The following is a 26,779-nucleotide window of genomic DNA, read 5'->3' as shown; positions in this document are numbered from 1 at the left end:
ACTGTCGAAGTAATGGTTAATTTTTTAACATTATACAAGAATTGTACACGTTTTTTTCTACATCCCCTTAGAGATGGGACATACAAAATCGTAATATCACCGGTTTAACATTGAAATCTGTGAGTAATATAAAATCGGAGGGCGGAATAAAAATATAAAATATTTTAATGGATTTTTAAAACTCCCATCAACTATACAGAACTATCGTAAAAACATACCAGTAAATTCTTATCGGTTGGGTTAAGTTATAAATCTACTTGTTATTCACGTAATCGGCCAAATATCTAGTGGGTGGGCGGCTAACAGCCCAGAACTGGTCCCAGATAGAATTAGAAGTGTTATACGTGTAGCATCAACCCAAGGTCGTAGGCTTCAGTGGCTAAACCGGGTGAGGTTGGTGCTGTGTAAAGCACATGCGCAAATCTGGCTTTTTGGAATCTGACAATACAGAGATTCCCTTCTGCCACTAATATTCGAATATACAATAGCAATCTTTTTTTTTTTCACGTGTATAGAAATTTGTAATAAGATACATAATGCGGTTATAATAAAATATTGTGCAATTATTTTTGTATAATTAAGGGCTTGTGCACATTAGGCGTTTTGCGTTGCGTTAAATGCGCGTTAGCGGCATACACACCGCACGTTAGCTCAGCGTTCAACGATCGTTTAGTGGAGCATTAGCACTGGCTCAGTTTGGAAATGGACGTGAAAGTAATTGCTTGTGTGTGCCTCCTCCATCGTCGCTATAAAAGACGATGGCAGAGGCAAAGAGAATTTTGGGTGCACCCAATATTATGAGATAGACTGACGCATAGAATGTTTCTGATGTTGTATCCAAAACTAAGATAATATGAACCCAAATTTTTTAATTCTTTTAAAATATCTATAAAATCATTTGACGATGGCTGGTCTCTTTTAGATTTCATCAATAAATAGATCATAGAACATGGCAGCACATATATCTCAAAATGCATGGCTGACGTCCATAAAATGTGTGTTTTAACAAAAATCTGTGCGCGTGCTTGGTCAAAAGTGCACGTTTGAGTATGTATGCCTATGCAGAACTCTTGATTCTTTAAACGTGCATTACCAAAACACCTAATGTGTACACAGCCTTAAACTAATATGTATTTATTTTTTTATAAAATACAAGGAAAGCGGCACTTCCACCGCTTCTAATGATGGCACACCACTGGTAAACATGAAAGCGCGCAGCTATTTAAAAAATACATACACATGTAATTATTTTTTTTTAAATTAAATTCATGCATGGATAATCCACACATGGATAATCGGGAGTTTACTGTATAGATTATTCAACATAATTCCACAACCTAAAAAGTTTTTTTTTTCTTTTAGTCAAATTTGCAGAGCAATTTTGCATAGACATTTTGTCAAAAAGATTCATTTTATGATTCATGTGATCATTCTATTCTGATCATGTGCTATCTTGTTTACACAGTATTACACAACCCATTATATACAAGGTCTGTTCAAAAAGTATTGGAACTTTTTTTTTCCGCGTAAACCAATGATGCACGACAGGCCTCCTTCAGTGGAGTTGTGGAGGGGACAGTCATGCACAACCCTGAATTTTTTCCCGCCTGCAGGAAGCGTCAGTCGTTGGGAATCGGCCTATGAGTGAGGTCATGTAGTGCGCTCTCGTCGGATTTCACTAAGCTGGAAAATGACTGAATAACGTGAGCAGCGATATTACATCAAATTTTGCCAAAAACCTTGGCGATACCCGAGCATAAACCATTCGCAAGATTCAGCAGGCTTTCGGGGACGATCCTCGAGGCCAAAAAAAGCGCGGCAGGTCCGCAGCAATATCAAAGGTCATGTTGACAGTTTTTTCGACTCTCGTGGGGTGGTGTGTCGTGAGTACGCACCACAAGGCCAAACCATCGCAAAGGAGTACTACCAGGAGGTCCTTCGTCGTCTTTCCGATACAGTGCGACGCAAACGATCGGATCTGTGGTCGATCAAAACTTGGCAGCTCCATCGTGATAACGCATCCGCCCATTCTGCGCATCTGATTCGGGCTTTCGTCGCCAAACATAACACTCCTGTGGTTCGTCACACTCCGTACTCTCCCCATATGGCTCTGTGTGACCTTTGGCTATTTCCCAAGCTGAAAATGCTGCTAAAAGGAACCCGAATTTAGTCGAGAGAAGACATCGTGCAAAATCCGACGGAGCGGCTGATGGCCATTCCAAAAGATGCGTTCCAGCAGTGTTTCCAGCAATGGCAGGAACGCTGGGAGAAGTGTATACATTACCAAGGAGACTACTTTGAAGGGGATTAGGGTTTTGTACCTCAAAGTCAATAAATTTATTTTTACCGACCAAAGGTCCGATACTTTTTGAACAGACCTTGTATTATGATGATAAATATTAAGTTGAATATCATTAATCTTAAGCAAAATTTTTAATTGATGTTGTGTACTTAAATGTGTTTTGAAATTTATCAATTATTATTTGTAATGTAAACTATGAAGCAACAGTTGTAATGGTAGCACATTCAAGTAGGCAAAATTAATTTTTCTCGTAAGTTGAAAAATTAATTCATTAGAAAGTTGAATTGCTGCTACTTTATTTGATTCAAGCCAACTCTGACAAATGATATATTTCTTTTTCATTAATTTTTTACTGTATACTCTGCAATGTAGATTAAGTGTATCATAAAAATGTTCTTATTTTGAATTCCAATAATCATTGAGTTATTAAAACATTGTTAATGGCCATAAATAATTTGATATATCAGTTGAGTTTTTATATAATGATAATTAGAATTATATTTTTTGTATTAAATAAAATTACATTTTAAATTATAAAAATATTTCATAATTGACTAATCTCTTGTTTTGTCATTTTCTTTCATAAACTCTTAAGATGTATGAAGTTTGCTTATGATTTGGTTTATTCTGGTATGCATTAAATATAAATTTTGTTGGTATAGCTTTGCTTTGAATTGTCATTTTATTAGTAGATGATTGAAGACAAAACAATTTTTGTCAAAATGTATGAAACCAATTTGTGTTCTACTTTTAGGTTTAAAATCTTTCTTTTGCTTTTTTTTACTAGCCAGTTCTTCTTCATATTATTATTATAGTATATCCAAATGCACACGTGGCACAGGCATTTTCATTTGTTATTCACTTTATTCATAATAAGATGAATAACTCTATGGATAACAACTATGCTGATCATGTGCTATCTTGTTTACACGGTATTACATAACCCTTTATATCATATGAATAGACCTCATTGTCACACTTTTTTTTTCAACAGAGTGAGAAATAAGTTTCCACAGTCTGTTAAGGAGAACCATATTTACCAGAGTTCTAGACCTGAACCATTCTGGTCATTATAGAACTGTCATGGAAAATAATGCATGGCAATATTTTGCTGTTCTGATTATCCACATGAGCATTACATTCTGTGTATGTTAGTTCATGGCATAATATGCTCTATGTAATGGAAATCTTGCTGGAGATAATTTTACTTATTTGTCTGTAAATAGAATCTTAATTTTCCACTTTTATCCAAGTTAAGTTCTTTGTATCCAAAAATCCTCTTTGTTTTTTACTGTATTGCACTATTCACTAGTACATGGAAAACTGCTAGTTTTTCATTTGTTTCTGACTTTTGGAGGCTTAATAAATCCTGAGTATGTAGACTGGTATAAAAATTAAGAAAGAGGTAAACAGGTTAACATAAAGAAAAACACTTTTATTTTAATAAATATACTAAAATTGAATCCTCTTTGTTTCAGTCTTGGACAGGTTTCTTTCTTCTTTTGTAAAATTTAATGTAGAAAAATCACTCTTCCAGAGAATTTTTTCCATTTAAACAGGTTTTACTGTATTTTTGTAATAAATTACTCATTTTTGTATGTGTATATTGTATAGAAAAAAAGGAATACCTCTTTCTGCTATTTTGTTAGAGTATTGTTTTAATTCATAATCAATGTAAGTGATACTGTTAGCATTGACATAAAACAGTACTTCCTTGTAATTTTTTTAAATGTATAATTAAATTAGAAGCATATTGTATGATGATATATTTGGAATTAATTTTTATAGAGGTAACAGATACTGATCCAACATCAATATAATGCAAATGTTTATTCAGACAATAAGTGTTCTATTTTTACTGGATTTAAGGGTTGCTTGATATTTAATTTTAATCCATATATCATCATATAGGAATGCTTTCATTCTGTTGATTCATTTAAAAACTGATACTCGTATTTTGCCATGGCAGGCATTTAAACATGACAATGGCCATACCATGCTGTAAAACTAATTCACAGTAGATTGTTCTCTTATGGGATTTGTCACTTATGGTCACATGATGTATGGCTGTTTTCTTTTGGCAAGTGCTAATTTGGTAGGGAGCACTGCCTTCTGGGAGACCAATTGTGAAAAGTTTTTAATACAATCAGGATAAGCACCTTCAGCTTATGCTATGATTAGTGAAAACTTGTGACCAAAGTGCATGGCCTAAGTTATCCATCTGATTTGTATTGTCTTTTTTAGACTGTCATTGCTCATGCAAAATCAGACAATTATTGTTATGTATATTCTGAAGATCTATAAATCACCAAACGATTGCCTAAATATCAGGCTATAATAAGGCTAATTAAATGATTGGTACAAAGAATCTATAGCATACCGTAGTATGCAGCATTGATATTTTGTTCTTAGATTTGTTAATATAACTAAATTAGTTGTTGCATTGTTTAGGTAAGGTTTCTTTTCTTTATTTTAACACATGCACACTTTTACTCGCTACTTTCAGCAAATGTTTAATAAACATTACATAAATGGAAGAAAACAAATGTTTTTGGCTGCTTTAGTGGCACCCTCAAGTTTTTATAACCTGATATGGATAACAGCAAGTATCAGTATTAAATTGGATAAGTTGGAAAGTTATTGGTATTGGATTATATTGTACAGAATTTAATATCTATCATCATAAAAAATTTTTGTATATAATTAAAATCATTCAATGCATGTTTTTTCTTTTTAGGTGTAGGAAAGAGTAGCTTATTATTAAGATTTGCTGATAATACATTTTCAGGTAAGCAATTTAATTAACATAATAAAATAAAATGAAAAATATGATAAAAGTCAATAACATATTAAACTAACTGCATTAAATAAAACTTTCTCCATTTATGTTTTACTGTTTATTAATTTCAGTTAAATATAAGATCCTGTTTCAAATCTCTGTATATAACATGAGATTATTTATATCCTGTGTAGATTCCTATTATATCATCCTGTGAAATAGGAATAATTCAAATCTGCATTGTTAATCAGGTTAACTAAATAGTAAACATAGAACACACAGAGAAAGTTTTTATTAAAAATATCTGTTGAAATTCAGTGGGAACATATAACAATAAGACAAATGCTGTTTTCTACTAATGGAAACTTGATACATATAAACCCTAAAATAACACCTTTAATACCTTAGTTAATGCAAATTGTTTGATTTTCATTCTGAATATTGGAATGTTAATTAGTTGACTTGATAAAGATCTGAGTATTAGATTGAAAATGTTTGTCAGTTTTATTATTGTTTTGTACTGTAGAATTAAGGTAATGTGTTATTTTAGAGTAATAGACAAAAATAGTATTTTGTTAATGCCTTTAGAGTCTGTATAATGGTAGAATTTCTGTTCCAGTGGTTCTCAAAGTTACATGGTCTGCATAATATCTTTTAGAAGCTGGACACTTTAATCTACTCACCAAAAAATCTTTTATTCCAGCCAGGAGTTTAATTTTTCATGTAAATTTGGACAAGCATTTTTGACTTAATTATAAGTCTGCTTCAAGTCTCTAATTTTTGTTTTACTTTGGAATTTGTTGTTTAAATCTTGTAATGTAGTTCAAAAAACATATATGATGTTTTCAGCATAAGTGCCTAACTATTCTGAATCAATGTTAAATATATTTGTGAAATTAAATATATATTTTATAAATCAACGCATATTACATGTCTCATCACACTCAATGAGATCCACCATCTTGGTTTTCACTCCTTTTTTTTTTTTTTTTCAATGTAATATTTGTGCTCTGTGATATGTTTATCTAGTGATCTGGTGTATCTGATATATACTAGATCACAATTAAATCTTTCATCTACTATCAGGATCCTATATATGCTTGGTACTCTCATTTTATTTATGAGATCTTTACAATTACAAGTTTATAAATTGATGGGTTTGTTTATTCTGTACGTAACTATGGTGCCTCTGTTTTTTGCTATTTCTTTATATACTGGGTGGAGTCTTTGCTCATGTTCTATTATTCTTCTAAGATTACCTGTGTTGGGGATTGTGATAAAGAAATACTGAAAACATTATATATGATTTTTGAACTGCATTCCAAGATTTAAAATTTATAGCGTTCTACAGCAAATTCCAAAATAGAATGAAAAATTGGAGACCTGAAGCAGACTTATTAGGTCAAAAAAATTTGTCCAAATTTACATGAAAAAAACTCCTGCTGGTTGGAATAAAAGATTTTTGATGAATAGTTACATGGTCTATGGACTACTTGAACCAGATTAGACATGGTGGCCATCCAGGTTCCCATTCATTTTGTATCCTATAAAAATCACTTTGGAAGTGTGCCAAAATATTTTATATATTCAGTAATCTAACATGAAATAAGTGGTGCATAAAATTTCATTTTAGAAAAACAACTAGGTCACTAGTAGAATCACTTAGCAGCATGTTTGCAGATCACCAGTAGTCCACAGACCAATGGTTCTCAAAGCATTATCTATATGTAAGAATTGTGATGTTATAAAATTCTTAAATTTTTTTGATAGAGTATAATTATTTTTAATACTGTAATAAATAAAGTTTATAGCATGTTTCAATTTCTTAAATTAATTTGTTCTTCTACATATAAATTAATAAGTACATGAAAATATAAGACATAACGAGCAGTTATTGTAACATCATCACAATGCTAGGCTGCAATTTTTTAATTTTTTTAATTTAAAATATATGCTCTCCATCTCAAATTATTACTGTAGTGCCCTGTACATCATACTTTCCATTAGCAATAGTCATGTCAGTCATTTAGCTAACTCGTTTCAGGGGAAAAGTTTTGAATTGAAATAATGGGACCTCCTGTCCCTGAGCTTTCTGTATCTGGTCTTAACATTCATCTATCTAACTCCATTCTCAAGATTAAGGAAAGACAGATGGACAGAATGTTGGACAACAGTGGGAATTTATAGGTTTACAATTTTTTTCAAATTGCAGTCCAACTAGAAGTTTTCAATTTTTTATATGCAATGTAATTAGTATTCTTTTCAAGAAAATCAAACAGCAGAAATAATAATGTACTAACATATTCAAGTATTTTAATATATGAATAAGGCTATTTTTGTTCATTTAAATCTAAAATTCATGACAAAATTTATTAAAAGCAATAAAGTGATTTGAAATGAACAGATGCTTTTTTTAAAATTGTATTTACTGCAGAAATTAAGGACAACCAGAACAATATCTGGCTACTGGAGAATGTTTTAGACTTTTGTGTTTAACTTTTTTACAATACTTAAGACAGTCAATAGCACCTGACAATTCCCTGTAGCTGATATTCATAAATGTCACAAAGCAGAATAATTTAATTTTACAAACTTGAAACAATAGCCTGTACCTCATTTATCATCATTTTTTACTTCTAGCAAATGAATGAATGAATTAACTAAACTCTAAACATTCCAAATAAATAAAAAACTTTCCACAGAACAAACATTTTTAAATACACAAATGCTTCACAATGGATTATCTAAACTTTCTTTTTGATGCATAAAAATGACATGCTCTTAGGTAGATTTTGTACTCTCTCTTCATAAGTAGTGAAATGAATTGCATTAAAAATATTTGTTTTGTAATAAAAATTTAAACATAATTATATGTAAACCAAGCTTGATTTATAGTAATGAACAATACTGAAAAATTTCTGTAATATGCTTCTCATCTAGTCTTGTGTTCAATTATACTAGCTCTATGATGGCTTTTCCTTTTTTGCTAGACTTATTACAGCTTGGTTTAATAAGTCTAGCAAAAAAGGAAAAGCCGTCATAGAGCTAGTATAATTGAATACTGAAAAATTTTAATTGGGCTGTAATATAGCTAATTAAAGTTATTACATAATTTGAGTCAAAAGTATGCAGGTAGTTTTGCATTTTGTGCTAAATTTAATAAGTAGAAGCAAATTAATTCTGAAAATTTTGGAAGAAAAGATTGTTCTAGAATGGAACTTGCACCCATAACTCCTGCTTACCATATAGATGCATTATCAATTTCATTACCTACACTTATGATATCCTCCAGACCAATTAGTTTAGAACAAGTGACAAACCTATAGTATGCATACCCAAAATAGCATGTAACATTATATGTTTTCAATTTATCACCTAATCTATTTTTTTCAATAAGCTTTTTTACATTATTCTAATTAAAGTATATTCACAACATTTTCATGAACTGGATTTTTGGTTGTGTAACACAACATTGGAGAAAAACATTTTTAATTGCTTTTAGCAATCGTCCTGAAGTTACAGAACTTATTTGGAAATGTATATGTGAACTGCCAGGGAGGTCGGAGGCCATCGTACCTCCCTTTCCAGCAACAGGTTGTTAAACCTCTTCACTTGTCAAGATGGCTAGTTGACGATTTATGGTTCCAAGGGTTGAGACTTCTCTTTTTGTTGGTCGAGCGTAGGGAGTATTCGGGGTCAACAACAAGACGAAGGCAGTATATGAGTAAAGGAGGATACCATGTAACCACTAAAACAAGTTTTATTAAAATAAACAAGATCGACATGAATTACAAATACTGATTTTGACGCTAGTATGCTTATGGGCTCGAGAGAGAGTTTACATCTCTCTCTCTCGAGCCCTTAAGCAGAGAGAGAGCATTTCTTTGTAGGTTTCCACTGCGATTCAAGTTTATTTATGGCAGCCAGATATCCAAGAATTGTTCTTAGGTATCCCAAATTGGCACAAGTATAAAAGTTTGCGACTGTGGCAATGGACAATATCAATTTTGGAGGTTTTGAGCTGTGGCGGGTTCGTAGATTCTCCTCAACAGTATTCAGTGGCGTTGGTCCGGCTTTTGTTAAGAGACTCCCCGAAGGGGGAAGGAAGCATCTTTTATAGCTTTGTGCTGGGAAAATTGGTCATGTGATCAATTGTTATAGGCGATGAAGGTTATAGGTGTTCCCGGGACCAAAACAAATGACGAAATTTGGATGCTAACTATAAACTTTCGTGCAAGTCGAGCTGCAGGCTGTGTAGGAACAATAGAATGTTGATAGTTATGGAAGGAGGGTTTCAAATGTTCTCAGCTAAGATTGTTTTCTAGCCAATCCGTTATATAACAGAAGTGGAATTAATTAAAATTTTAGGTTATAAAAATTCCGGATCTCTCGTATATCAGAACTGTGATCAATATATATTATATATTCTGTATAACAGAAATATATATTCTTATATACTTTATTATATGATTATATACCATATTTACTTGCATATATATAAGATGACCTTGCATGTAGGATGAGGTGTGACTTTAAAGATCAAAATAAAAAAAATCAGATTTATTATTACAATTTTAATTTTGTATAATCACAAGTAAAATATCAAATGAACATAAATGCACACATTGTCCTGCAAAAATTACTGGCATTTTAAACTTTAAGAAAAAATCTTGTAAGATGGACAACATAATTTGTTCATGTAAAGCTGGACAATTGGAAACCTTTTTTTGCCAATTCTTATCAGTCGAATCCACTCTCTGTTGATTATACTTATGAGTTTCTCCGAGTTCTGATTTTCGAATAATCATCTGTTCACGTGGGAATGGATTAGAACTTATTTTGGAATTTCAAGCTGGATTTCAATTCAAAAGCTTTGCTTTTCCTATTGCTATTCATCTTTATTCCTGACAGTATAAAAGAACGATTCAAACGACCCAGATAAAATACTTTTAAATTCAAGAGGGTAAGCATCTGGTAAGAAAATGCGAATACACAGTTCACAAAAATTATTTGCAAAAATGCAAAGAATCTTTTGCTAGCGCATATAGGATGACCAAGAAATTTGAAGCAGCGAAAAATGAATAAAAACCTCGTCTTATGTGGGAGTAAATACGGTATTTCTGTTATACTTATACGGAATATATAATACATATTGATCAGCTGTTCTGATATAAGTTTCCAAATAAGTTCTGTAACTTTAGGACGATTGCTAAAAGCAATTGAAAACGTTCATTTTTCTCCATCATTGTTTTATGAGCTGGATTTTTGGTTGTGTAAGTGTTTTGAATATTATCCGGTATTTAGTGCATTTATTATAAAGCATATTCACTTCATTTCTTTGAATATCTTTTATTCAAATCTTTAAAATTGTTTATGCATGCTAAAGTTTTAAACTAAGTATGCTACTATAATATATGGCACTAGGACTCAAAAAGTGCCATTCCTGGATTAGAAGATATAACTATACAGGTCACTTGCTGTGTTGACTGGAAGTGGCAAAGAATTAAAATAACAATTACAAATATAATAAAGTTTAAACAAATGATAATTCTCAGCCATTTTTCTTGTATAGTGGTTGGAAACAAATTTCTGATGTTAAATAATATGGGAAATGTAACATGCTTGTATAGCATATGTCATATATGATATAACCGTTTTGTATAATGACCCATAAAAATAATATAGTATTTCATTATGTAGAAATGTTTTAAGAAAGACTTATTGTTGAAGTAATTCAAATAAACTTCAATAAAATAGGTTTAGATTTTAAACAACTTTTTATTGCATTCACTTTATTAGTTGTATTACTGCAATTAAATAATTTTTAACAGAAATAAATTGTAATAATTTTTATTTTTTCTCAGGCAGTTATATTACTACAATTGGAGTAGATTTCAAAATTCGTACTCTACAGGTGGATGGAGAAAAAGTAAAATTACAGATATGGGATACAGCAGGCCAGGAGAGATTTCGAACTATTACGTCAACGTATGTATAAATTTTTAATTTTATTATACTCTTTTCAAAATAATCTTTTGTTGTAAACAACAAAACTTCTATTTTTGGATGCATCATTCAATTTCTAGGGTCCCCAAACAAATTTTATTTGATGCAAGTTTAGTTTCCATAGTTTAATCATTTCTTGATTAATCAGTGAAAAGTTTTAGTTCTGAAGAATGTTAAACACGAAATTGAATTAACAAACTTAAATATCGGTATGCATTAATGAACACACTAACCTTACGTTTCTCCCAGCAGGATGGTGAAAAAATAACATAAAGCAAACAGTTTTGGTCTACTTCTAAGACCTGCTTCAGGTTGATGAAATTGCTTTGATTTTCAAAGATGGAATGCACTGAAGAAAGTATTTGTATAAATTTGATTTCAAATTTTAACCAATAGGAATATCTCCACTTTTAGTTGCTATAATAAGTTTTCTATAACATTGTATTATACCTATAGGTGCCTGTTATGTGCACAAAAGATAGACTGAGTGATCGAAGCAGGTATGGCTGGCTCAGACTTTGATGCCTATGAAAGAGGAGCGCACAACACAATTTGCTGTATGCAGAATAAATGCATGTTAAGATAGAAATTGGAAGTTGTGTGGAGGAGGGCAAAGTAATGGCTGTGATTATCACAAAGAAACCAAGCCCTAGTTTTACCAAAGTACTTCATGAAAGCATTTTATATGCTTACTGATCACTAGATTAAGTTTATTGTTCTGTTTAGCAACAATTTTCCTTCTCAAACTAACATTTTAAAAATGAATGAAAACTTCTTAAGAATTAGTAATCCCCTTCATTCCCATTGACGAGTTAACTCATCAAGTTTACATAGCGTTATGAAAAACTTGGTCGTTAAGGCCACTTTTGAAATTTTTTTTTAAATTTTGGAATGTTTTTTAAGTCTCTAAATTTTTTCAAAAATTTTGACCTGCGCAAAAAAATTTTATCGCAATTTTAATCAACCTTTAATGACGCGCGATTAGCGCTTAATTGTTTTTAATGCAATTTTTTTATAAAATTTAATTAATCGTTCTAAAGTTGTAGTGCACGGATTTGACTTCAGTAAAGTTATTTAAAGCTACTTTCTGATGGCAAAAACGACCTCCAATAGTTTTTTAATTTTTTAAATTAATTAAACTTATATATTAAGTCGGGGGTCGGAATAAAAATTTTAATTTTTTAAAAATATAGGTCATTATTAAAATTTACACTCTCTTACACTCACCTCTAGGGGACTGGGAAGGAAGTTCCATAATTTATTGTACCAAGATATAACATTTAAAAAGAAAAACTTCTCATAATTCAATGGAATTATTCTTTCTTAAAAAATAAATAAAAGTATTTGTTTTAAAAATGGATTATTATAGGGGAAGAAACACTGAATATGACTAAGTTAATTAATTAACTTTCATAGTACCATAGAAAATTTTATTTTCTTTTATAAAATCTATCTTTTATATTATTAAAAGGAAAACCTTATTTTTGAAGGTAGATGCGAGTTTTTAAAATATTTGTAAGTGTTGGAATGAAATTTTTACATGTTATTGACACCATTTCAAACATGATCCTCTATCCTGTCTCCACTTAATCTTATCAATGCCCCTAATACAGAAATTGCCTGTCAAATTTTCAAAATTTTTGGTTATTTTTTTTATGCTGTGGTTTTATATTATTAGGCTCAGGAAATGTCAACTTGAGAAATCAAAAATTTGATCAATTACTATGATTTCCTGCATTTGTATAACAAGGAAAGTAAAATGAGATAAAAGCCTTTTTGCATGGCTTCTATTTCTTCAGTTCTGCAAAAAATTACTCCAGCAAGAGTATTGTATAGATGTTAAAATAAAAATCTTTCAAACTTTTTTCTCTTTAAAAAAAAACTGGGAGAAACTACAGGCTTAAGAATTTTTTATTAACACAGTATTTTATTGTTTAATTCCAAAATCTTCATTCAAAAGAAGGATGTTAAGAATCCGTACGTTAAAATTAATTGTGTGATATTACCATCCAGATTACTCTAAATATTTTTATCTTTAATTCAGATATTATCGTGGCACACACGGAGTAATTGTGGTGTACGACGTCTGTAACGGAGAATCGTTTGCTAACGTCAAACGTTGGCTGCACGAAATAGAACAGAATTGTGACGTGGTCAATAGAATACTGGGTAAGAGGTTTTTCTACAATCTAATAAAACTTGTGTGTTTTTTTAATTAATTTTCTGCTCTATTGATTTTTCTTAATAGTTGGAAACAAAAATGATGATCCGGACAGAAAGGTGGTTTTGACAGAAGACGCTCAAAGATTTGCCGATCAGATGGGCATTAGATTGTTCGAAACCAGTGCAAAAGAAAATATCAACGTGGAAGAGGTGAATTGCTTAATTAATTTTACATAATTTGCGTTCAAAATATTATGGTTTTTACAATGTAGTGTCTTTTAGATGTTTAATGCCATAACGTGCATGGTATTAAAAACTAAGCGAGAACAGAAACAACGTCAGCAGCAGTCTCACGATCGTCCCATCAAACTGCAAGGAAGTCACGCCCGCGGGAAGACAAAATGCTGCTAGTATTATAATACGGTAATCGAAACGATATATTTAAAAAACGAATCCAAATTCGGACGAGTCTGACTTATATTTTTATAGTATTCCAGGTATTACCAAAGCAGAATTGCTACGAAGTATTTTTCTCGTATGAATGTTTTTTGGAATTGTGAAGAATATTAAGATTTCTCGTCATAAACTACTTATGAATGCAAAACATTAATTTGGAGATATTTACGTATTTCGGATTATATTGATCCGAAAATTGTGACTCGACTCGTCCGATTTCTCGACATATCATTTGTCTAAAATATCAATGGGAACAATAAGCACAAAAGGAAAAATTATAGGCAATAATATTTCTCACCAACTAAAATATATAACCTATTATTTAATACAGCTTATTCCTTTATAATTATTTTTCGACTATGTTAGATTTTTTAAGAGATAAAACTTGATATATTTAATTTTCTGAATAAGTATTGACATTATCATGGAGGAAAAATAGTATTTTGTATCTGTTTAAAGTTTAAGGGCAGTTTTAGCCATTTTGCTAATAATTTAAAACATTCCATCGAAACTTCCAAAATAATCGTCTTCCAGTAAACCTATCCCAGTTTGACTGTGCAACTCAAAAAATTGTACACAGTCTGGTGAATTTCGGAAAGTACAGTACGTCAAGTATTGCCAATTTCATATTTAAAAAGTTGAAAAATATGCAGATGATTTGCCAGTCGTATACTATACCAAAGTCGTCTCAATTTCTTTTACGAATAGTTCTTCGCTGGTCTCGGAGTCCCGCCACGCGTAAAGACTCCGTTTGTCGTATTTGTATTTTAAATATAGAAAGTCGGCTTTTCGAATTAGGAAATTATAAATTTGCTTCTTACATCTTTTTATAAATTTTGAGAATGTGATACTTTTATATGGAAAATGATTGTGAATATTGTAAATATTTAAAAACATTATTATTAAATTATATTCTTCCACGTCCTCCCGATTTCTATATTTAATAAAATAAATGTAACTTAACAAAGGCCAAGTGTCTTTTGAGTCGGAAAACTGCATTGTGAATTTCTGAACTATGATTTTAGCAATTCAAAGGAATTTCGCTACATTTTTCATTTGAATCGGCACAAACTTTAACATTACTACTACTGCACTGTGGTTTTTAAAGGGCTTCTCGATTTTTAAAACTAAAGTTGGCAACGACAATATGAATTACAAAAAAATGATTATCTTTATTGCCTAGAAAATCGATTTTACTCTGGTGACCACTTATTTACATAAAAACAAATAATTTCAACGTTAGTGGCAAAAAAGCCATTTTTCAAAGAAGTGTACCATAAAGTACGTGTTTGTTCTAATTTAAAGAAATTGAGGCACTCGAAACTGGAAAATTATATATTAATTTTTACAGGTGATCCACTCCGACAAAAATAATTTCCAAATTTTACAGTTTTTTCGCCCACATTGCACGTGCCCTATGCTCCCCTGCCGGTCTTTCTTTTCTTTTTTGATTTCTTTCAGCACGAGATACCGAACACAATGAAACAAATTTTCTATGTTGTACATGCTATCAGAAAAGATAATGGTGGATGGAGATTCCACGTAATGTTTCATTCGTACTGATATAAGCAAAACCTTCGTGAATCCTACGATTTTAAAGCCGGAGAACGTTCGTGTTAGATACTAAGGGATATATTTAAAAGATGAAATTGAATGAATTGTGAATACGAAATGAAACTATTTTTTACATCATAAACTTTTAAATAGTGTAGCGATATTAAAACGGGGCCTCCCACTCGTTATAAGCGGAGGGGTCGTCGTTCTCCAGAAAGTCCTGCAAGATCTCTTCGGTCACCTGCCAGCTTCCTCCTCCACTCTCCATTCCTGTAACATTAATAATTAATTGCTGTGGATTTGTGCTTAAACAGAAAATAAACACGTCGTTCTATTAATCGTGATGATGTGAAAAGAATAGGTCCACAGTCGCAAATACCCACAATTAGTTTTTGTCAAAAAGCAACAAAAAAAGACTGTCCTGTTTGCCCGACCAAACCTGCATACCAAAAGATTACATGTATTAGATAGACTAAAAGCATATTATTTCTATTCTGGACTTAAGTCCAGAATAGAAATAATATGCTTGTAATCTACAGATGGACTGTCTATACGAAATCAAAATGGTTAGTAGAGAAATTGCCAAATGCTACGAAAGATGAGGAATTATGTAAGTTAGGAAAAAGGAGAGTGGACTGGTAAATTCAAAGTTTTTTGTATCGGTATGCAGTTAAAACACTAGTCCTAGTCCAAAATTCCGGAAAAACAATCGATGCCGAGATTTGCGCACGTAGCTAAAAATACCAACTTATTTCTCCCGTGCCCAACAACCGGATCTAAATACCATAAGATATCTATCAAACATTTGAATCATTACTATACACAAGCAGAGACTAGGCCAAAAACGTTACGCAGATGGGACATTTTTTAATCAAAAAATGTAACCTACCTCGAATCAAGTCGGGATCGTCTTCGTTTTCTGAATCCTCGTCCGAATCAGGTGCCGCCTGACCTGTAATTTACCATTATTATTTAGTCGAGGTGTTGGAGAAAGAAGGGCAATTTCAGGCAGCTACTCACCAACAAAGTCGAATCTGTCGGGTCTCAGATGATACTGGCAATAACTCATCTTGGAAACTATCAGATTGGGATGATCCAGATTCAGAATGTCCGGATCCGACGAAGTCTCTGAAACCATACATTTTTACACTTTAATTAATAAAATCAATTACTTCAGAAGTTTCCTTTCCGATTTTATTATTAACGTTTTATGCCACATATTTTCTTGAAAATGTGTAGAAGTAGGGACGGAACAGTGTAGACTTCGACTAGCCCAACATTCGAGTTACCTCGTGGTAATCCGAAACCGACTTCAAACTACCTTTCAATACCCAAAAACTATTCACAATATTCATTATACAATAATGAAAGAATTGTGTTGGAATATTTCTTCCAAAAAGTAGAAGACTAGGTAATTTCTGTCAACAAAACTTTAGTCTTCTGTTTTCCCAGAATATCCCAAATTAAATTTTTAAAATTTATATAAATTTTTGTTTAGGTAAAATAAACTTATACTCAATTTTATGATTTTTCCAACTAGAATGTTATGATTTTTCCAACTAGAATGTTAAACTAAGTAAACAGAAAAGTTCAAATCACCCGTCCCATTCCAGATCTCTGCGGGGATAATGGAAATGGAAATCTTATTCTTACCTCCCACAATGACGGTTAACGTTTGGTGGTCGGTTCTGGCCAGAATGCTGTCGTAACAGGCCTGCACCGTGATGTTGGTCACCAGAATGCATCCACTGACGTCCAACGATTTCAGATCGGGACACAAAACGGCCAGAGTCACGAAACCTGTAATTAAACCACAGTTAACCCTCCTTTATCCTCCGCAACTCCCGATTTATTAACAAACATTTTCCGTTGACGCATACAATCCTCGTTGCAAATTTTTGTGCAGTTATTAATGAAAACATTGCATAGAATTGGAATAGCGTTATAAACGGAAAAGGCCGATACGCAATGCAAATCTTGGCTCGATTAAGACAAGAACCCGGACACTGGACGAGAAGGCATTTTATCAGAGCACATATTGTTATGTTTATCCGAATTAAGGCAGACATTGTTTCACTAGAAAGACATGTATAGTACCAGTTGGTTTCCAATATTACAACCAAATGGTAAATTCCTGTATGCTATATAATCAGATCTTATATCATTTACATCTGTAAATGGTTGTGATAATAAATCTTATATACACCTTTCAATAGGTGATTTACATTGGTGACACACCACCAGTTTAAAATCTTATGAGTAGTTGAAGCCAACTCTAATATAGTAAATTTACAAAAGTATTTCATTCTAAAATGTTCACCTTTCAGGAATGGAAAGCTGAATGTTTTAGAATGAAGGCTATGTGAATGCCCAAGTGCTGTTCTGATTAATCCAATTGTAAATGATGTACAGTTTCATTTAGTAAAAAGATGGTTTGCAGGGGTTCTGAAAATTTTAATTATTCCAGCATTTTTAATATTCAATATTACTTAAATCAATCATTTAACTACTTGAATATTTTTCTATTCGGCTGATTGTTGTTGGTAGTTGTTGCCACCATTGTAAACCACAGTTTTGTACAAGTTTAACAGCAGTACACTGCATTAGAATTCCTCACAGGTAATTAAAAAACCTAATGACTAAATGGGTATGCTATCATATATGACTGGACTGCTGTTGCAAATACATTTAAATGGTTTTCAGTTAAACCACTTGTTAATTTTCCCCCGTATTCCATGTTATCAATAACACTTAAAATGATCTGTATTAGCTGACAACATATCTTGTTAATGACTTAGTCATCCAATTTAGGTCATTTCTCACTCATTCTGTACAGCAGAGCAAACAGTCAATGCTAAAGTGACTGGAATTCTCAGTTGCCTGTAGCAAGCAGCAGATTGTACTGTACATATAATAAAAATGCAGTCTTGTAATGTCACTGCTGTATCTTCTTTGATTAGTTGGAACATTAAGAAGATTAAGTTGTTCAATGATGAATGTTATAATTCCCATCTGTATGGCATCACACTGAGATGCTATCTTGTCAAGCATTTCATATGCCCAGTTTGTGCAAAACAAAGCAGTCAGGTTTTTGTAATGGTTAAGTACTCAAGCTGTGATCATCTTTTTACTGAGCATTCATTATCCAAAATCCATGTTAATTCTTCTCTTTCTACATACTGTTCAGCAACAAATATACTGTTCTGAAGATCAGTAGTACTGGATAAGCTTAAAGAAATTTTCTGGCTGGTCTTCTGTAACATGCCGGTTAAAAATCACATCCTTTAGCTGCTCATTCAAAAATGAATGAGCAGCTAAAGGATGTGATTTTTAACCGGCATGTTACAGAAGACCAGCCAGAAAATTTCTTTCACATCCTTTAGCTGCTCATTCAAAAATGAATGAGCAGCTAAAGGATGCCCAGAGAGCCTGTGGTTGATGTATTGATATTTTCCCTGCTTTGATTGAATTTTGTCAAAATAATTTGGCAATTCAGGAAATATAGTTGGAATTGCATTCTCTCTTTCAAGTTCCACTGTGTTTCCAACAAAGTTCTTGCAAATACCAGAACATAAGAACCATGCTACAATGAGCAATGATTTATTGTGGCACTGTCACAATACCAGAACTGCAATCTTTAATCATATTTTTTTCATTTATTTAATTTAAAATATATGCCCTCCATCTCAAATTATTAGTGTCGTTCCCTTGTACAGTACATCATACTTTTCCTGTTAGCAATAGTGTCATGCAGTAATCTATCTAACTCCTTTCAGGAGAAAATTTTGAATTGAAACAACAAGACTTCCAGTTTGCATTAAAGTTCTCTTGCCCCTATGTCTTCCACTTTCATCTATCTAACTCCATTCTCAAGATTAAGGAAGGACAGATAGACACATGGACGATAGTGGGAATTTATAGGTCTACAGTTTTTTGAAATTGCAGCCCAATCAGTTGGATTCTACTTTAGGAATTTTTAAAACACTTGCATAACCAGTTGATGCAGATTCAATTTCTTTTGCATTTAGATAAGCAGCACTTTTTAGTCATTAACAAAAATATCTTTTTGGCTTAAACCCATGTCATTAGGTTTACAATGTATAAATTCAAAAAATAAAACCAATATAAAAAAAAATGAAGTTTGGAGTAACAATAAACATCAAAAATAGATAAACTTACACAAAATATCAAACAAAATAATTAATATATGATCAAAAATGAGGGCACAAGCAAAAGCACACTACTATGTAGTTGACATGTGTTCAGAAAATTGCTTCAGTTGACCATGCCCTCCAAGCAAATCCGTTAAAATTCTTTTGGAGAGCCTTCTGTAGCTGGTTGTGATATAAGTGAGCTTTGCCATTGACTATTGCTAACAAGGAGAAATAAAACTTACTTTTAGACCAATATTAGATACGTCTGTATGTATTTTATTTAATAGTCTGACTTAGAAGTCTGTATTTCATACGTTAACATTCGACTTACCTGTATCGCCGAGATTGGGACAGCCCCTACACTGAAGTGTTTCAAGTTGTCCCTGTCTAGCTATTGCTGATATACCTTCGTTTGTTATCTAAAGAGAATTTTAAAAACTTTCGTAAAACTGCAAAAAGAATCATTTATTTATTTACTTACTTAAATATAAATTTACCTTATCTAAATAACTAATATACAAGGTTTTCAAATAATTGCAATTGGAAAGTGCAGACAGAGATGCATCAGTAATCCCATGATAACATTCGGAAAGGTTTAGAAATCTGAAAATTTAAAACTCATGAAATTTTTTTTTATTTTATGTGATCATTCCTGAAACTTTTTAAACACAAGTACCATATAATTAAGAAATAATTTGGCAATGGAGAAATGTTCTTAACTGGACTAATTTTTTTGGTAATTATTTCTAGATAACATGTATACTTTTTGATTATAGAAAAAAGGAATATGTAAGTAAATAGGCATGACGTGTTTTTGTTATTCCAAAATTATTGTCAATGATGTTCTTAAGTAGAAGTGTGATGTGTGGATCATTTTGGAATATCTATAGAAGGTATGTTGAGGAAACAACAAGGATCTATAGAAGGTATGTTGAGGAAACAAAAACAGTTTAGGGTCAAGTTATAAACTCCGTAACGTATCTGTAAATGTTTGCTACACTGGATATCTATACCAATAGTTATACTTTAAAGCCTTTTCCGTATCCGTAAAGGAAGAGACTTTTTTTACGGTTTACGAAGCAGTCCATTGTGAGCATGCGCAAAATCATCGGCTGATGTTGCCACATCTAATACTGTAATTATTTATTAATTTTACCATTTTTATATTTTTTATGACCAAATTAATTCTTATCTTAAAATTTTATATTATTCAGAAGTAGCATTGTCGGTTTAAAGTTACTTTTCAATCAATTTGTTACTTTGCTTGATATCATCAACTACAATTACTTGCCAGCAACTTGTCTGCTTTTTATGAACAACAAATGATCCTAAACTTATTGCCAATAACACAATCATTGCAGCACATTCTTGACGAGTAGCCATCTTGTCTCTCTCCACATTGTCCATCTTGACAATGGAATACGGTATGGCCATATGGATATGATACGGAGTTTATAACCACACTATACGGATACGCTTATAGCTACGGATACAGTTACGTTACGGAGTTTATAACTCGAACCTTAAGTCTCATAGAATTGTTTATCCCACTGTTCCACTGCTAAGACATGAATTGCAGTATTTAATATTTGCATACTTATTGTACCTGAAAGAAACTGTTCTCTGAAACTTAGCAGTCATATATATATATACTTGATTGTCAATCTGTTTCTTTTTTTGTGTGTGTGATGTAGTCATTAATTCCTGGAGTGAATTTTTTGCATTCAAATCATTTGGTGATCATACTAGGCATAACAACTTCAAGGCATGACAAGTTAATATGCCAGAGGGTGGCCTGTCATGTGTATTGGAAGTAATGTTATGTAAGTTGACTTAAACTTATCCAGTGTGCTGTTTTTGATTTATCTTGTGACAAATTTTCACAGTGTGTGTGAATTAAATTTTGTTTTAAGTCAGGAAAAAGACTACAAAAACTTATGAAATGTTAAAGATGGCTTTTAGGAAACACGCTAAGGGTCATATACAAACTTTGAGCAATTTCCTGGTTTAAAGAAGACAGAACAAAAGTCGTTGACAATAGTGCTTTGGTTAACCAATGTCAAGTCCAACACCAGAAATCATTGAAAAAGTTTGATGAATCATCTGCAGGGACCATCACAGAACCATCAACCAAGTCAATGTGATAGTGGGTATTGATTGTAAAACTATCACAAAATTCTACCTGATAAATTGAACAAATGGCAGACTGCAGCAAAATTTATATCCAGGTTCCTTATTTCTAACCAAAAGCAACAATGCTTTGATGTTTGCTCTGATGTCAAATAGCAGGTTGCAAATGACATCAGTTTTCATTCTAGCATCATTACAGGCAATGAATGCTGAGTCTATGTCTATGAGCAAAACTTAAACAACAGTAAACTCAGTGACGATGAAATGAATCAAAGCAAAAGCAAAATCAAGTCCATATCAATTTGTTTCATTAATCAGAAGGTAATTTATTTATTACACTAATATAAGTAATAAAGAATAAGAAAATTTTTACAATTTTACATAAAAAGAATAAAATCAGAATATACAAGTCCAAGCCTAGAAATTGAATATTTTTTATCAAGCTATATAGTCTGTTTGTTATGCAAAAATACAACCAAAATATAAAACACAATGACTAAAAGAAAGCCAAATCTAGTACAAGCTACTTTCCCTGAGTGGCAAGAAGAATGGCTTAATTTATTGAAAAGTAAATAAACTTTGTTAAGTTTGGATTGAACCTTTTATAAAGGAGAGCGTGCAACAACAAAGTCCAAACAGGCAGACAGCAGTCAACAACAGATTGAAAATTAGCAAAAAATAACATTCTTAAGGCACATCTTGATGATATGGAATGACAATGATGCCATAGAATACTTCCACAAACTGCAAGGCTCTTAGAGATTGCATCCATCTGGAGCTTAAGAGTGATGTTTTGATCAGAGACAATTAATTCTCAAATCATTAACAGAACTTGTGTATTGTAAAAGAATTTATTGTCTTGAAAATTGTTGAATCTAATATCTCAAAAATTGTTATAGTAGAGATAACAGAGATTTATCACACTGGTACTGGTAACATCAAAATGACACTTCTATCATCAGAATGTAACTTCATTACAAACTTTTCAAGATTTATCTCCACTCACACTGCAAGTATTATGAGGATTATACTATACCGTGTGTACTTCATAGTACTGTGCAGTGTGAGTGGAAATAAATCTTGAACAGGTCAGTTTGTAAACCAGTATTATATGTATACATTTATAATTTTTAAAACTGTTTTTAAAATTACTTTAGGCATGTTTTAAATTGTAGATTGTAATTAATGTCAATTTCTCTGCAAATTTGTTCTACATGAAATTTTCTTTTGTAAAGGTATCTTAAATTTTTTGTGTTATTTCAATTGTATATAAACATATTTTTTGTTGTAGATATCTATATATTTTTATATATGGCTGATGAGGGTCTTGTGTACTGAAATACATACCAGTAAAAGACTGTGGCCATTTGGCCCCTTGCAAGTATCACAAAAATACAAAATAAACAAACAAAAAACATAAAAAAAGTTAAGAGAGAAGGACTACATAAAAAGAAATCACAGCAACTATTTTTGAAAAATTATTGTTTAATTTTAAGATTAAACAATAATTTAATCAAATGAATTCAAATGACAATTCAAATGAATGAGTTAAAGTATTGTAGTCTTGCTATAAAATAACAGGATCAAAATTTATAATTTCAAAAGCATCAAAGTAAGCAAAAATTAAGCATAATGTGATAAAGTCAAAATAAGTGACAAAGAATACAACTAGTTAATACAGATCTTTGAGAGATGCCACATATCGGATTAAAATTATGGAAACAAATATCTGAGTTTGAAAGAATGAACCAAAAAATAATTGATGACCTATGTGATGATTAGAGAATATACATCAAAGTAATAAGCAAGAATGTATACTAACAGAGAAGGGATTGAAGAGTCACAGGCTTGAGAGATATAGATGTATAATATGTATGTATATTTCTTGTCCTCAAGATTATTTAATATAGTTTCAAGAAAGTTGTATACCATTGATCTATGATGAATATCACAATGTCAAACAGGCTTTTATCTTATAGTAACAGGAGAATAAATATAGGAAAATATACAACATTCAAAGCTTTTCAAGACAGTGGATAAAATAGAAATGGGACAGAAAGATTTTTGATCTTTTTTAGGGATAGCAATAATGGTAGATGATTACCACTGATCAAGGATAGAGCAAACTGAAAGATATAGCTAAAAAAACAAGATAAAACTGTAGAAACAATGGATAAAACGTTAAAATAAAAAATAGCTATAATACAATTAGGGATGTTGGAAGATGAGGATAATTTCAGAATACATTGGTGAACTTGCAAAAATGAAAATGAAACACTAACAGAATTTGAATTAGATTGTTTCAAGGTCTTAAAATTTGAATTAGGAATATACATTATTTAAAAAATTATCTTTAAACTGATTGTAGACATCATAAACTAGGTTTTCATAAAAAATTTTATTTTGGAAATAATGCTCCAGAAAATTTTTGGATCTTAAGCATATTTACCAACAGTGGAGCTAAAATATTCTGATTACCTGAATTTGCATTCATGCTAAAATTTTTTGTGCAGTTGTAAATTTAAAGATACCTTTGGTTACCAAAGACTTTCCACAAATACCTTTGTTTATGCATATTATTACAAAGTTTTTTAGAGTAGAGAAAACCATTTACTTGAAGAAATATCAAGATTTTTTTGAAAGGAAAGAATCTACTAATGGACTGATGAAATACATCACATATGCAACTTGAAACATTCAATTTAATTAATAACAAAACATTCTGGTTATCAAGAAAAGATCAATCTAAAGAACATAATGATGAAGGAAGAAGATTCCAATTAACATTAAGCCAAAGATAAACTAAAATATGCAAATGTTTGCAAGATGAAGAAGGAACTGAATGTAAATCAACAATATCAGAAGAGGAACCAGAACAGGAACAGCCATTATGGAAAGGTCTTTAGAAAAAAAATGAGATCAAGAGATCTTCCTGGTCAGAAAAGACACACAGTGCTTAAAATTAAAAAAGTAAAAAAATATTATCAATAAATATCTCAAGTTGTTCAAGTACAGAAAACAATGGACAACAATTAAACTATAAAATATTAGAGATTAAAACCATCAGAAAGTACAGTAATAAATTTTAAAAATTTACTATAGGTACAGTAAATAGAAATCAAATAAAATAAGAAGTATAGAATATCTTACAGGATGGGAACATAAACAGATGATATACTTTACTTAAGATTCAAAATTTTGATGGCCAGAATGGCATTAGAGTATTTGAAGACTTTATTGACATTTAAAGGGTGAAATATTAATAAGATACTATATCCTCTACAGTTAATTCTGTTGATGGACATGGTTATAAATGTTCGTGAGCAGACTAGATTATCAATATCAGTTTATCTAGTTTTCAGTAAGAATAAACAAGTTTTACTGTTCATTTAGCAGAGTAGATAGAAATAAACATTTATTGTTAATGTTTCTTCTACCAAATTATTTTTTATTTATCTTGTAGAGGAGATGGTACATTAAAAAATTTAAAATACAGAAATGTTTGTCATAATGGATAGTTATGTGCAGAAACACTAAAGGACATCAAAATTGTATAGAGAGAATTGTGGATCAAATACTAAGAATAGAATAAAAAGAAAACAAATTTACAAACCCAATAAAAGAATAAATGATGTATATTAAAAAACAGAATGGCAGAACAAGACATGGCTGCCCCATCACAACAATGCTTCTGTGCAAGCTGCCCTTTTGACCAAACAAATTTTAACCACTAACAACATGGCTGTGATACCCATCTTCTCTACTTACATCCTGCAATTTCTTCCTGTATTCAAAGCTAAAGATGAAACTGAATAGACAAAGATTCCAGACTGTGGAGGAAATTTAGATGAAATCGCAGACTAAACAAAACTTATGGGCAATGACTTCTGGAGATGTTTCCAGATGTAGGAATATAATCCAGAAATATAATGACTACACCAAGCATACATACATATTCAGACCAGTGTCCAGGGTTTGCTCATGAAATTTATGGAAACTCTAGAAGTACATTGTTTTCATTACATAACTAAGAGAAAAATAGAAAAATGATAGATATATACTGTATTTAATATAATTTTTAAAATTTTGTTTATCCTTTAAGTCATTCAATCATATAACTACCTAGAAATATATAAAATAAACAGAAATAATATACAAAACATTTTGAAAAAAAATGTAATTTCTTTAAGTTTATCTTTACCTAATTTTTCGGCATCCATGACAGATGGAATAAACTACATCATCATCAACTGCATAGTTATGAGCTAAAGACAGTTCCTCCTATTAAAAGAAATATATATCTGTATTATATATTATAAATCATAACTATAAATTATTTATAAAGCTACATAAAATTTAATAAAAATAATTTATTAAATTATAATTCACTTACTAAATTTGATAATCTCCCAATATGATGAAGTCCACTAGCTGTCACTAAAATAATATATATTTAATGAAAAAAACTGAATTACATAATAAATTTTATATGAAATTTAATAATTAAAAATAAAAGAAAAATTAAGAATATTTGGTATTTACTATTAACACTTAATTACTTTTGGTAAAATATTTACAGGAATAACCAATGGCTTGTCTACTTCTGTTTATAAAAGCTTATACACTTACTTATCAAGCTGTATTTGACCTAGACTAAGAAAAATACCTGACAGAGTGCTCCCTGTCAGGTATTTTTCACATGACAGAGAGCACCCTGTCAGGTGTTTCCAATACATCTATAATGTATAATATATATTAGGAATTTTTATAAATATTTTTTTTAAATTGTTTTTTGGATTATTGTGATGACAGATCAAATGACTAGCTTGACTTGTGCACAAAATCTTATGGAGATGACACATGCATAGAAGGAAATGATACATTATCTGCCAGAATGAAAAGAATGTGATTGAGTTTTGAACAGCAAGGACATTTTACTCTCTTTTATTCCTCTGTTAAAAAGTAAATCTAGGTCAAGTTGTGTTGAAATGTAAGAGCACATGTAAATTTCTTTTTTGTCAAGTTGAATGCCAAAGTCATTTTGTTGTGAAGTGTATATTCAGCAGAAAATTCCATTAATATAAAATCTTTCATTCCTTTGATTTTTTGTGATGCATTGTCTCTCTTAAACTTGTCTTATAATCACTTGAGCCCCTCATATAATCAGTCCTCTATTTTGATAATTCATCACCCTCAATATAATTTCCACTACAATAACAAGAATTGATTATCAGT

The 26,779-nt window shown here is 31.2% G+C and overlaps 2 protein-coding genes across 3 annotated transcripts in view; one reads left to right on the top strand and one right to left on the bottom strand.

The window, feature by feature from the left end:
* The window catches only part of LOC111626651 (ras-related protein Rab-35-like), a 28,712-nt gene extending 13,948 nt beyond the window's left edge, over positions 1-14,764 (top strand). Inside the window, exons 2-7 of one of the 2 annotated variants that reach the window (XM_023370104.1) lie at positions 5,040-5,090; positions 10,946-11,069; positions 13,132-13,256; positions 13,336-13,460; positions 13,533-13,673; positions 13,748-14,764. In XM_023370104.1, the coding sequence (XP_023225872.1) occupies positions 5,040-5,090; positions 10,946-11,069; positions 13,132-13,256; positions 13,336-13,460; positions 13,533-13,661 (554 nt within the window). In that variant the 3' untranslated portion in view covers positions 13,662-13,673; positions 13,748-14,764. Of the gene's footprint in view, positions 1-5,039; positions 5,091-10,945; positions 11,070-13,131; positions 13,257-13,335; positions 13,461-13,532; positions 13,674-13,739 lie in introns of both variants that reach the window. The other variant, XM_023370103.1, reaches the window with a different exon arrangement.
* A 107-nt stretch (positions 14,765-14,871) lies between these two features.
* Positions 14,872-26,779, bottom strand: part of LOC111626662 (putative RNA-binding protein EEED8.10) — a 57,011-nt gene continuing 45,103 nt past the window's right edge. Inside the window, exons 17-24 of the mRNA XM_023370121.1 lie at positions 25,938-25,981; positions 25,746-25,825; positions 19,912-20,017; positions 19,746-19,833; positions 16,914-17,060; positions 16,281-16,388; positions 16,150-16,212; positions 14,872-15,530 (exon numbers count right to left, since the gene is read on the bottom strand). Of these exons, the coding sequence (XP_023225889.1) occupies positions 15,424-15,530; positions 16,150-16,212; positions 16,281-16,388; positions 16,914-17,060; positions 19,746-19,833; positions 19,912-20,017; positions 25,746-25,825; positions 25,938-25,981 (743 nt within the window). The 3' untranslated portion in view covers positions 14,872-15,423. The remainder of the gene's footprint in view (positions 15,531-16,149; positions 16,213-16,280; positions 16,389-16,913; positions 17,061-19,745; positions 19,834-19,911; positions 20,018-25,745; positions 25,826-25,937; positions 25,982-26,779) is intronic.

This window comes from Centruroides sculpturatus, unplaced genomic scaffold (assembly GCF_000671375.1).
Source record: "Centruroides sculpturatus isolate CEXI.00-Female unplaced genomic scaffold, Cexi_2.0 scaffold342, whole genome shotgun sequence".
In the NCBI taxonomy this organism is placed as follows: domain Eukaryota; kingdom Metazoa; phylum Arthropoda; class Arachnida; order Scorpiones; family Buthidae; genus Centruroides; species Centruroides sculpturatus.
Note: the sequence above shows the minus strand (reverse complement) of the source record. Positions and strands in the feature narration are given on the sequence as shown.